This window comes from Phodopus roborovskii, unplaced genomic scaffold (genome assembly GCF_943737965.1).
Source record: "Phodopus roborovskii unplaced genomic scaffold, PHOROB, whole genome shotgun sequence".
Taxonomy (NCBI): domain Eukaryota; kingdom Metazoa; phylum Chordata; class Mammalia; order Rodentia; family Cricetidae; genus Phodopus; species Phodopus roborovskii.
The window spans coordinates 32524068-32537611 of NW_026126418.1; the positions used below are offsets into that span (position 1 = coordinate 32524068).

The 13544-nt window shown below is 42.5% G+C and overlaps 1 protein-coding gene across 8 annotated transcripts in view; it reads right to left on the reverse strand.

The window, feature by feature from the left end:
- Positions 1-13544, reverse strand: part of Rapgef4 (Rap guanine nucleotide exchange factor 4) — a 279513-nt gene that overhangs the window by 46897 nt on the left and 219072 nt on the right. For all 8 annotated transcript variants that reach the window (XM_051184480.1, XM_051184478.1, XM_051184484.1 and 5 more), the window contains 3 exons: positions 12331-12446; positions 7212-7300; positions 2267-2345 (listed from right to left, as the gene is read on the reverse strand). In XM_051184480.1, coding sequence (XP_051040437.1) covers positions 2267-2345; positions 7212-7300; positions 12331-12446 — 284 coding nt within the window. The remainder of the gene's footprint in view (positions 1-2266; positions 2346-7211; positions 7301-12330; positions 12447-13544) is intronic.

Sequence of the window (13544 nt, forward strand, 5' to 3'; positions counted from 1 at the left end):
TTAATGAAATTAATTTTAAAATGTCAGTTCCAGATGAGCTCGCCCCTGACTTGGGGATGTTACTCCACGTTTGGAGGGCTGGGGTGCTCTAGGGTCCACATTTGCAAAGAAATGCTACAACTAACTCAACAGATGTTTGTATGGATAAGGTGATGGTGTATAGTTCAAAGCTCTTGGAAGAGTGTCTGAAACTCAGAGAGCTGATCCAAACTAGTGAAGAGAATTTAAGTTCCCATAGAGCCGGGTGAGAAAGCAGGAGTCTGGAGGTAACCAGGTAGCGTAAATTGCATCCTGCTCTTCTAATTTCCTAGTCTGCTGACAAGGACTGCACTGGATTTGGCACCAGATACACAGGTCCCCTATGATGGCTTGTGATGTTGACTTTCTTTCTTCTCCATGTCAACACCATCACCTCTACTCCTCTCTGCCTGGGCATGGCATGAGCCTTCCTTCTGGAGCTGCTGTTTTCAAAACAAGCCAGCACTATGAACACTCTGGGTTGCTCTTAAAGGGCAGGGAAGCTAACAAATGAAAAGGCAGGCACAAGCTTCGTGTAGGAGCTTTAGGCTAGAAAGACGAGGGCTTGACTCACCTCTCCTCCCACTTCCTTTGGGTTTCTCTTGCTTTAGGCTTACTGGCATGCTAACCACTGAGGAAAATCAGTTGAGTTCAGGAGTGGATTTTATTTTCCTTCCAGCAAATCTCAGAGGCCTCATAATGATCAGCACGTATAGAGCATGAAGAGACCCTGAATATGTTAATTTTACTTTACAAAACCGAAGATGAGCTAGAAAGAATACATAATATAGGTAAGACTCATTAAGCTGTCACTACTGGAAATATAGTTTCCAGGCAAATAAACACCCAAATCTCACTCTTGCAGCTTCCTTTGAGTAGTGCATTCAACTCAAATCTCCAATCCTCACACATTCTGTTGACTTCAAAGAGAATTACGGGTGAGCAAGAAAATGAGAATGAGGTAGGACAATTATAATTTTCAAAAAGGAAAACATGGCAACGTTGATTGGGTTGCTCAAAAAAGAAATAAAGAGACAATCTCCTTGAATATATTTAACTGCTCAAAAAGGGCAAAGTGTTCTGGGGGGAGGTCTAAGTTTTTGTGGCTTTAGAAATGAGCAGAATTGGAAAACATACTTTCAAGTCTTTTCCGAAATCAAGGTAAAAATTCATTCACAAGTTCACTTCTGTTATTCAATTTAACATTTTGAATGCGTACGATACCAATATTTACCAATAGGTTGGTTCACACCATCATTGAAAAGTTGCCATAAACCAAACGCAGTCTTTGAGCCACCTAATGGGCTGTCCTGAGACATTTCAAGTATTGTATGTTTTAAGACAATGTTACATAACTGTAATCAGAGGGTGGGGGGGGTATTATCAACCCAGGAAGAGATGTCGGCCTGGCCTTCCTGAGTGCATGGTTTGGGTTCTGTTTGTCTTCCCTGACACCCAAATTGCAGACTGATTGACATTGTAAGGTTTTAAGAAATGGTGGGATCTTCAAGGGGAAATTAGTCATGGAGGTGCTCTGCTCACACACAGGTTAGTGTCTCTTTCTATGGGGCAGGGCTAAGTGACTTCTCACTCTGTGTGACTGACCAGTCACTGTGAGCTGTTAGGAAGCTAAGCCACTCTTGTATTTTTGCACATGCTTGCTTACCTTTCTGCTTTTGTCATTTAATGACACAGTGCAAGGTCCTTGACAGATGCAGCTGCCTGGTTCCCAAGATTTCCATCCTCCAGAACCGTGAGATATATATCAATTTATATCAACTTCCTTTATAAATAGCCCAGTGTTGGAAATTCTGTTCTAGCAATGGAAAAATGGACTGAGATGCTCAAGTAAACTGGCTTATAGTTTATACAGTTACTAAAAGTCATAGACAAGGAGCCTAGGAGATGGTTCAGCGGTTAGGAGCACTGGCTGCTCTCTTGGAGGACCCAGGTTCAATTCCCAGCACCCATATGACAGATCACAGCCATCTAACTCTAGTTCCAGGATCTTACACCTTCACACCAATGCACATAAATTAAAATTAAAAAAAAAAACAAACAAGCCCACAGATAAGAAAAGGCTGATGTCTGTCTGTATCAGGGAAAATGGTGGTGTCTCAAGGTCTGATAATGGGAAAAACTGAGCACTGCCTAAGCCCTGACTTACCTTCAGGAGATGGAATGAAGTAATGGCCATATACGTGTGGGGTATCTCTGACAGTATATGCTTACCACAGCAAAAGGATATTGGGCCACCAGGGCAGGGCAAAGCTGGGCATTTGGCATAAAAACACAGTGCATCATAACAAAGTCGTTTAAAACCGCATCTGGAAGCGTGAAGAGAGAAGAGTTAATTCTTGTAGTCCTCTCCGGGGCAGCAAGGGGATCTATTCACTTGTTCCTAAGGGTTAGTTTAGGCATGCTGTTCTGTGTGCGGGTGCCTTCATCTGAAATTAATATGCAGACATATTAATCTCATATTAAATTAACATGCAGATCAAAATTCTACTTCTTAGGACAATGAACAAAAATATTAAAAACAAAAGTCAGCCTTGTATAAACAGCTTTAGTCGCTATAACCACAAATGCATTTGTTTTTCTGTTACTTTACAAATACTAGGCAATTCTATCATGAGCTTTCACACCAATCTTTATATCTATATCTACATATATGTTATTTGTATGTTAAACATGTTTGTATATTAAAGAAGTATATTGGGCAATAGCATAATGCTGAAGTAACACATAGCCATTTCTCTATTTTATACCACCTTTATTGCAATATCTCTTTCCTTTTATCTTTGTTTCTACCCCCTTCCAGAAGGAGCAGTATGTGTGAGAGGGGGATACAACTATGGGGAAATGGAGACTGTTCACATGAAGAATCGGAGGGCAGAGGGTATCAGCCAAAACAGACACGATAAGGCCTGAGAGCTGTGCTGGAAGTGGCTAAAGCCAGTGGATAAGAACAGTGAGCTGCTCTGTGATGGCAAGGGAAGGAAGGCTTATCTCAGGACAAGTCCTATTTAGTTCATCAGTGATACGCATGGTGCTTCTTTATTGCAGGGATGACATTATTTGGGTAATCTTGATGGGAAGGCATGTGGAGACAAACCTAAAGGCCCCAAAAGGAACTTTCCTGAAACTCAGAACCCAAGATGCTTTTTCAATTAAAAGGAAAAAAGGGAGTGGAGTGGGTGGGGGTCAGGGACCTTTGCCAGCCAAGACTTGTGAAACTTCCTGAACAGAAAATAGTGGAAATGTGAAATTTTAAAATAGTTTTGCAGTGCCAATGTCTTCAGTGATATTGTATTGCAGAATCTGAGTCTATGGCTGAAGGTTTAATCGCTGCATGTTCAATCATTTTAGGATGTTGTAAAGTCAAGCTGTCATTCCTCATTGTCACTGGGCATTCTACAATGGCTCCCCGCACTCAGCCAGAGAAGATGCCAGAAAGAAGTTGTTTGGGGCTGATTTTTAATTACAGAAGGACACGGCTGGTCTGACTTTAGGGAATGCTTGCCTTTTATGCCACCCAGAAGGCCTGTGCCCTATAGTTGTTAAATTCTATTTATTTGCTTGTTTGTTTTGTGGTGCTGGGGACCAAACACACACACCTGCACATGCTAGACAAGTACTATAGCACTGAGCTACTACACTCCCAGTCCAGGAGGACTTTCCGATTTGCTAAGGCAGAGATTGGCCATGGTTCCTGAAGGCTGAGAGGTGGTCACAGCATGACCAACCTCACCCAGTCCTGTCCCCCTCTGTGTTTTGGTTTTATGACAGGGTCTCTCTACATAGCCTAGGTTGTTCTGGAACTCACTAGGTAGATCAGGCTGACTTCAAACTCACAGAGACCTCCCTGCCTCTGCCTCCCAAGTTCTGGGATAAAAGGTATGTGCTACCACATCCAACCTCAGGTTTCAATGTCTTCCTCTCTACTCATACATAGCAACTCTTGAAAATTTATTTCAAAAAATAATCTTCTGGAAAATGCTTTTTCAGTACTTTGATGACCGATGTTGGTCATAGAAGTCACTAACAGATCTTAAGTAGGAAAACTGATGGTCTGGAACATGAGGAGGATACACCATCATAGCCAGTGGTGTTCATTTCCATAGCCACACATAGGCTTCACTGTACCCTCCTATATTGTAGATCCATAAACTCCTTCCTTCCCATCATATCCACAGTTAATGTACCTGAGCTAGGATTATTTTTCATGTCTGCAGCAGTAATGGGGATTACTTGTAAAAAAAAAAAATCAGAAAAACTGCAAATAATGAAATATTATATTAACCAGTGATGCTAGCTTCATCTCTGACATCAAAAATCAAAGGGCCAGAAATCACATCCTTCGTGCTCACCAACTGCTAATTTCCAACCTTTTTCTTTTCTTTTTCATCTATGGGTGGGGGGAGAGCTGGGGCTAGGACCCAGGGACTTGTCTACGCTAGAGCTGACTGTAAGGGTACAGTTTTTCCACCCGCCGCCCGGTCTTGTCCCGCCGCCGCAGACTCTGTATTTGATATGATGCTGTTGGCCAGGTACTAGTTTCTTATCGGCTAGCTCTGCCTTAAATATTAACCCATTTCCGCTGTTCTATGTATTTCTATTACCGGGGAGCCGGCCAGCATTCTGCTTTCTCCAGACTCTCCATCTTGGCCCTTCCTTACTACTTCCTATTTCCTCCTTGTCTCCTAGTCCCGCCTATTTTGCTTTCCTATTGGCCAACAGTGCTTTATTCATTAACCAGTATGAGAAACATATATACATAATGATATCTCCCATCACTCGACCACTGAGTTAAGTCCTTGGTCCATCCACTTTCTTTACTAATCCCGGCCCCTACCTTCCTAAGAGGCAACCAACAAAGGGGTACCTTTGTTTTCTCCCTGTTGTGTCTTAAATATTCTTTCTTCAGATATAATGAGGTATGAAACCATACCAAACCACACCATACTACCCACCCCACACCATCCTACCTCACCCCATATCACTCCACCCCACCCCACCCACACTATACCAACCACACCACACACACTACAATTGCTAAAACACCAGGCTGTTCCTTTGGGTCACTACTCATTTTAGGAAAAAAAAAAAAAAAAGAAAGAAAGAAAGCAAGAAAGAAAGAAAGAAAGAAAGAAAGAAAGAAAGAAAGAAAGAAAGAAAGAAAGGAGTTCCTTGCATTATTTAATGATATATCCTGGGCAAAGAAAAAAAAAAATCCCACCTACATTTTTCTGATCTCTGGCCTTAGAGTTTATTTGGGCTTACAAATGTCTGTCAGAGGAACTTTGTTGTTGTTTGTTTTGTTTGTTCCCAAGCAAAGCTTTCTCTTTTTTTGCTGAGACATTTTCAGCTATTTCCTGCTACTTTGTTTTTAGACCCCGGAAAAATCTGTGCCCAAATTCTTAGACCTTCCTGGTCCATGTATGGGTATCAAGAAGAGCAAGGCCCAGACTCCTGGTCCCTCTTTCCTTCCTTCTACGCCACTACTAATTTTGTCTCCTGGGATGGAAGGCTTTGTCAAAAACTCTAGTTATTGATCACCAGCTTTCTCTCAAGGCCACTTTGAAGTCTAAACTCTCAGAGACATTTTCTCGAGTCTTCTTTTTCAGAGCCCCCAAAGCACTGACCACACCCTGCCTTAAATTCAAGCTGTTTGTACATTTTTTATTATGTCTTCCAGCACATCCTAAGCTTCTGAGGGACAGAGAACAATCTCTTGTTTACATCCCCTGACACAAGGCATCCATCAGAGATCCTACCTGGATGGGCTCAACAAACCCTTCTCTGAGAAGAACAGGCCTGGGGCCTGGGGCCGTGGCTTTATGTCAATTACTCCCCAGGTCATTTGATGCTTTGCAAAATCTCAGATAATCAATTCACAGGAACTGGGAGGAGATTAAGAAGTCAGTGGCAACATACTCATAAGAAATACATAATAATGGTGTCTTCATCTTGGGTATATTGCCAAGATCAGCTGTTAAGTGGATTTTGAGCTACAGCTAAGTTTCTGAGATAAATCTGTGAATTTCTTATAGTGAGAAATGTTCTCCTGGGGAGGTGACTGCTTAAAACATTAACACATAACATTACTCATAGAGACAGGCAAGTAGCATAGGATTTTTCTTTTAATTTGAATGCCTGAACTGGCCATGTAGCTCTGTGGTATAGCACTTGCCTAGCATACCAAGGCCCTAAGCTTGATCTGCAGCATCATAAGAAAGGAAAAGAAAGGGCAGCTGTAGGCTGTTCCTTCCAATTCATCCACAATGTGGAAATGATATAATATTGGACACAACTCACTCATGAGATTTGTCTCACTTATCCTCAATACTGTGTCATAAGAGCAAGATTTGTTCACTATAAGGAAGCTTATATGTTGAACTTTGTTATCCACAAAAGATATGTGGCAGGACTGACCTCCAAATGACCCTATATGGAAACAGGGTCTTTGAAGACACCAAGTTAGAATGAATAACTAGTGTAGGTTCCAACCAATGACTACTGTCCTTTAAAAAATGGGACACTGGCCATAGAGACAGATATGCACAGAGGGAAGACAGTGTGAAGAAAGAGTCAGAAGGTGAAGACCTTGCCAGTGTGATACTGGGGTGGTATATCCACATGTGAAGGAATAACAAAAATTGCCAGTGAATACCAGAAGCTAGAGAGAGGCATGGAACAGACTCTCGCCACAACCCTCATAAGGGTATCAACCTACTATCACCGCCATATTGGATGTCTAGCCTCCAGAACTGTAGGACAACCAGATGCTATTGTCTCAAGCATTTGCTGTCAGTAAACCAATACAGGTGGTATTTAGTTCCACTCTGGAATAAGACCACACAACCACAAAGAAAACTATTTATCCCTGAGGTGGGCAGCTTCAAATGTTCTATGGGTTTAAATGACAAACTAATTCAGACACTTGGGGTGGCGAGACTGAATGGCGTTTTAACAGATGTCTGTGAAGGGCTGCCCCTAATGTGCTTGAGTGAAACTTCATCTCTCTGGGGACAGGTAAACTCAGCACCACCCTGGGGTGCTCTCTAAAAATGAGCACACGCCACACCTCTCTAGGACTGCCCTGGCAGCACACTCTGAGAGGGAATCGGGGTTCTTTCTTCACTACTTTGTACATGACTTAGTGGACACACAAAAGTCTTGTGGATGCATACCTGTTGCTTCATTCAAAGATGGCTCAAGGCGTATTGTTTCTAAAAAATGCTCTAAAATTTTTTCAGGTGTTCCTGACATCACAGTATACCTAGACAAGAGATGAAAAAGGGCATTAGTTTTACACAAGTGATCATTCACTGGAAGAAACACATTACTAGTGTATATTTTTGAAAACTGAGATCCTGGGAAACCATATGGTGACTACTGTGACTAGTATGCTCTCTGTGGTGAAGGAGACCATGTACATTGCCCAAGCACACAAGAAGGCAATAGAAACACAGTCAATTGATGCAGTTACTAAAAACGTTATCTCCCCTCCCCAATATGGCACTAAAGGAGAGTCTAAGAGAGCAGCTCCCATAGCTGAAGTTGAAGAAAGTCAGCCTTATTTCAAGGGAGTAATCCCTAGGGCAGGGCAGGGCAGGGCAGGGCAGGGCAGGGCAGGGCAGGGCAGGGGAGCTGCTGAATTAAAATGATGGTGAACTGGGTTATCCAGACATGGGTCACTCCTAGAAAATGTCAGTGTCACACTGGATTTCCCTGCCAATTTCTGGAATGTTCTGTCTTTTCCAACTGTACACTGCTATGTGCTTTGGAAATCAGCTAATAATAAAACAAAAGAAAACAAAATCCCTAAGTGCCACCAAGCAAACAAACCCAGGGAGCATCATGAACGGAAAGTAAATCAGAAATAGCAAACTATGCGCAACGTACTCAATGCCAAATATGCATTATTTTAGGGGGCTGCATTAGTCATTACTTCAGGGGCTCTCCAGAGAGTGCTGTCCAGTCAACAAGAGAAGGCTGACTTTTAAAATGGAACATGGGTGAAAGTCAGAGTGAAGACAGCAGAGAGCAGTAAACGGTACCAGGAGTAAATGGGGGTGGGCAGAGTCCATGGAGACGATGAGGGTGTCCCTCAGTCAGAACTCACACCTGGCCTTCCCGATTGGCAAAATGACAGGAAAGCAACATAACAAGGCGAAGAACATTCTCTCGTGTTCGGAAGGCAGAGAGGGAATGGAGCTCAGAGAGAGCCCAGCTTCCTTCACCTCCTCACCAGTATGTTCTCTAGCCTGTCAGAGACTACGGAGGAGGTGTGAAGAGATGGCAAGAGCATCTGCAACATCAGTAGGGTCTAACTCCTGTGAAAGGCATGGAAAAGACACGATAGCATATGATCCCTTGTATATGAAAATAGAGTGTGTGAAGCAGCCCTGGAAACTGAACTTGGGGCCTTGTGTGTGCTAGGCAAGTACTCTGCTACTGAGCAGGGTATATCAATATATGATTCACTAGACGAGCTGCCAGAGGCGGAGCACATGGCAACAAACAAGGGAATTAGGTACCCCTCCCCCTTTACTCCTGCTAGTTAATACTACCTCTGCTCTGCAGGTGGGGAAACTATTTGGCAAGCCTTAGAAAGCCTTAGAGAATGTGATAGTGTGTGGCTATTTGTTTGTTTTGTTTTGTTTGCCTATACAGCAAGATGCTCTGGGTGGAGAGAGGCCAGGCCTGGCTGCCAGGAGATCACTCTGAGCAGAAAATTCTCCATGTCATTGAGATCTTCCTCTTTGAGGGGGCTTTCCTATTCTGTTTGGAAAGCAATCTGTATTTAAACAAGAGTATCAACACATTCTTTAACTGGCCACCGAGTCAGTGGGTTACTTCACATGTAGTCTGGCAAAGGAGTGCCACTGGTAATGGGCCCCTTTGTTGGAACTTTAATTCTGAAGCAGTTTGTGTTGGAATTCCCTGAGGCAGAGTGCTCTGCCTGCTTACAGAGACTAAAGACCTGCTGCCAAGCCACACAGGCCTGCACTCAGTAGAGAGCAAGCTTCTTTAGGCTCTACTTGCCTGGCCAGTCACACCCCACAGGAGCTTTCTTGGGTACCTGACTCCCTCTAGTGGTTAGTTCTGTGGATTCCTTACCTAACCTCTAGCCCCACAGAACTCAAGAGTTTAGGCTGGTGACTGAAGAGAGAAAGAGGGCACAGAAACTTCTAGATGGCCCCAGTTCTGGCTAAAACATCAGGCTCTAGCTTTACTTCACACTGCAATAGGCAGGAGCTACTGTCTGAGTCCTCATTATGTGGGGACATCAGTGCTTGAGAGCATCATATAGGGCGACTCTTGTCAGTTTCCAGCAAGGAAAAGCTACCCCCATTCCAGTCAAAAACACTTTATATCAGCCAGGAGGTTGTCCTGAACTTGTGAGTGAGAAATCTTCCCCTTAATACCAAGTCTGTATTTAGAACAACTAAAGCAAGGGTCAGGGAGGAGGAACGGCAAAGTGGGTCTTCCTGTGACCAAGGTGGGAGTATTGCAAGGGAAATCAATCTAAGGAAAGGCTGGCTCCCACCCAGAACAGGACAGTTCTTATCTTACTAAATTCTCACAACCCAGTGCCTAAGACATCCCCACAAGGAAATGCCACAGGGAGTCTGCCATCACAGCTACTAACTTGATATTAGCATTGATGCCACACTCAGTCGGGGTTCAGTGGCTTGGGCAGAGTCAGGCAGCTTTGAAAGCTTAATGTATAGACATAACTAAGCTGGATTTCTCAGAGGAAAAAAAAGTAAGTCAGAAAAATAAGACCACCAACAAGACCATATTCTCTGAGTTAAAAGGGAATAAGGTCTGCAGACAAATACCCTTGGCAGTGTGTTTATCTGCAGACAAGGTTGTTGACATGTTATGGACGTCGATGAGAACACCAGCCATAAATTTTTACTTACAGGGACCATCCTTTTAGCTCTTATCATACTTGTCACATGACCCCTTGAGAGCTCAGCTTTCCATTCTTTAGGGAGCTGTGTGGTGCATTCTTTTGTATTCACTTAGTGACATTTCATAAACAGTTTGCTACAAACATGCCAGGGTGTATTGTCTTTGCATTATATAAGAAATTTGGACTGGATGACAGGACACAAAAGGAAAACTGATACTAAAAGAAGTGGAAAGCACCTGGTATCTTCTTTCATACTGCCTTTAGCTCGGCTTTTCATTCCACTGAATTTATAAACTGGAAGGCACTCTCAATAGAAGACTTGTAGTAAACACAGGCTTTTGATTCCTCCCTCATGTATGAAAGAGGTAAGGGAGGCCTCAGGGCATCTCTTGACCAAATGCTTCAAAGTTAAGAAGAATTTTCCAAATACCACAGTTTTCCTGAGACATAAGATGGTATTAAAGAATGCAGCCATTGCCATTGTCATCCTCCTCAGTTGGCTACAATAGACAACTGTCAAAAAATGGCTAATAACAGTGATAATAAAGGTAGGACCATAGCTCATAGCTCAATTATCTAGCACTTATGAGGCCCTGGGTTCAGTCCCTGGTACAAAAACAACAGATAAAAGCAAAGTTAATTAATAAATAATAAAGAAATATGGAAGATGCGTCTAGGGTTTTATAAGTGAAAGAACAGATTTTCACACAATTCTTTTTAATGCCACTCCCTTTAACATATATTGGTTTGCATCATTTCCCATGGAATGTTGAAGATTCAGTGTTTACCTACAGTCATCACTCTCTATCTATGGAGTTTGGTACCAGCGCACACATTGATACCAAAACACGCAGCTGTTCATGTCCCTCATACAAAATAGCATCGTATACATCTTCCCACATATTTTGATTTGCTCTAGATTACTGATGGTACCACATATTTACTGAAAGTAAATATGATACAAATAACTGCTATTCTGTATTGTTTAAGGAATAACTATAGGGGAAAACATGTGGACATGTTCAGATGTATCCCCTATTCTCTGAGTATTTTGGGGCCATGAAGCCGGGGACCCTTCTACTCTGTTTTGCTACTGCAAGCTAGAAAGCGAGAGGAGCAGAAAGCTGCCCAAGCTGACATTCCCTTTAAGGCAGCGGTTCTCAACCTGTGGGTCGTGACCCCTTCGGTCACATATCAGATAACTACATTACGATTCATAACAGTAGCAACATTGCAGCAAAAACAATTTTGTTGTCCGGTTCATAACAACATGAGGAACTGTATTAAAGGGTCGCAGTGTTAGGAAGGTTGAGAGCTACTCTAAGGAATCCCATAGGAGTTCTGAGTCCTTGAGCAAACCACTTGCTAATGAGAGCTGAAATGCCTCCATTCCTTAACAGGGGGTTTCAGTAAGTAAGGACTAGACAAAATTTGCAAAACACATTGTGCTTATTTAATGATATGTTTCCTCCTGTCGTCTTCTCAAATGTGTTGTCTTACCCCAAGGAAAACATTCGAGCCATAGGCTTTTAATGGAAACAATAGAGACACATCAGCTTTGGTGAGTGCTCTGATAAAGGGAACCCACTTTACTTGGCAACAAAGGAAAATGCTCTATCAACATGTTATTTGGTGATGTTTCTTTAGCAAACAAACATTCATTTGCTTTTCTTATACACAGATTGAAAATGAATCCCCACTTAAAAATCCAGAAGCCCCGATTTCCTAGAGGATCATTTCTAAGTCTCTTGTCTCATCACTCAAGTGTTGGTACATTTCATGAAACAGCCCTAGGTAGGGAGTTACAACAAAAGCTGAAACAGAACTCAGATGCGCTGGAAATGACTTGAGTTAAACAAGAAGCCTAAGAAATGTGAAGTGAAATATCCATTTGATGCTGGCAAAAATAAGTACCCAGGAAGTCAATGAGATAGCACACTTTATCAATTCAAAATCAGAGTTTTATATATTACCCTTAGTCACTCTAATAACAAGGTGAAATGCTTTATGAGAAATGTCCCTAGGATACCATAGATTCTCATCACTGGGGCCTGTGACACCCTGAGCTGCCTGGCATGCCTACTGGTATTGTTCTCGAGGGGTTTTCTTTTTGAAGCTATTATAGCTGAACAGTGTGGAGGGAGAGGCTTCAGAGAAGGACAATATCCTCTCTGGCATTACTCTACACAGCACCAAGCTCAATGCAGTGCCAGAAATGGATACATTATACGCCACAAGATGTGTGATTAGTCAATAGAGATGGGGGAAAAAAGTCATACACACTGCCATCTTCCACACAAAGGGAGAACATGCTATTGTAGAAATGATACCATGTGAAAAGGTTAATCATAGTCTGGCAATTACAGTGTTGGATGCAAACATACTTTTGCTGAGGCTGTGAGTTTCCTTGATTAGAAGCTCTGCTCCCCGCTGGGACCTTCTCCAGCACCAAGACATCTTGGTCATGTTCTTTAAGTCTGACTGTATTCGCCTCAACGTCCTGCAAATACAAATTATACCACATACAGATGCCGCCGTTCACTCAGACAATGACAGAAATTTCCAGTGCTTCAGAAACTCATTTGGAGCTTGTGATGTTAATTGTCATGTCTACAAATTAAGCCATTTTCAAAGTCAAGGGCTGGAACGGTCAGAGGGAGGACCAGATGAGGCTTGAAGCATGTGGTTTGATAACTCTGCTTTTTACCCTAGTCTCAGAAAAGATCCGGAGAAGCCTGGTGTGCTCTGAGAAATCTATGGGGAAGGGCATGGAGCAGGCGTTTATTCTTCCTAAAGATATGTGGCTAACAGCACTGAGCTGCGGCAGAGTCCTTCTCTGTGACCCTTAGGAGCGGCACCTCTGTCTAACCGAGCAACAGTTTTGTTTTGATTTTGATGTGTGCTGGGTGTATGTGCATCCATGTTTCTTTGTGTGCACTTCACTTATGCAAGCATGCATGCAGAAGCCAGAGGTCTACACCTCAGCTACTCTTCTCCGCCTGTTTTTTTTTTTTTTTTTTGAGACAGAGTCTCTCGCTGAACCTGGAGCTCTCCGATTCAACTAGACTGGCTGGCCGGCAAGCCCAGAGGTCCACCTGTCTCCCTTCCCAGCACTGGGGTTTCAGATGCACACCACTGTGCTTGGCTTCCTGGGTAGGTTCTGGGGATCTGAACTCAGGTCCTTCCTCATGCTTACACAGCAAGCACTTTACTGACTGAACCATCTTCCCAAGCCCATGCAACAGTTCTTTCAAAATCAAACTGAAATGTTATCCAAACCTTTTTCAGTTGTTTTGAATGGCTTTATAAATTATGTCAGTCAGCAATAAAATGGTTCAAATATGACCCTCTCAATTGATTTTTTTTTTTTTTGGCAGAGTATAACCCCATAGGTGTAAACTTTAGAGTTAGTCAAGTTCACCTAATCCTTAATATACTTTAAAATATTTACTCTGAAATTTTTACTACCTTTTCTTAATTTTCATCTCCATTTTAAATGAGACAAGGTAAGTATAAGGATAAAATTAAGTTCCTATGATATCTTCCCCTAGATTATCCATTGGTATAAACTCTATTATTACTAGTTTCATTATCATCA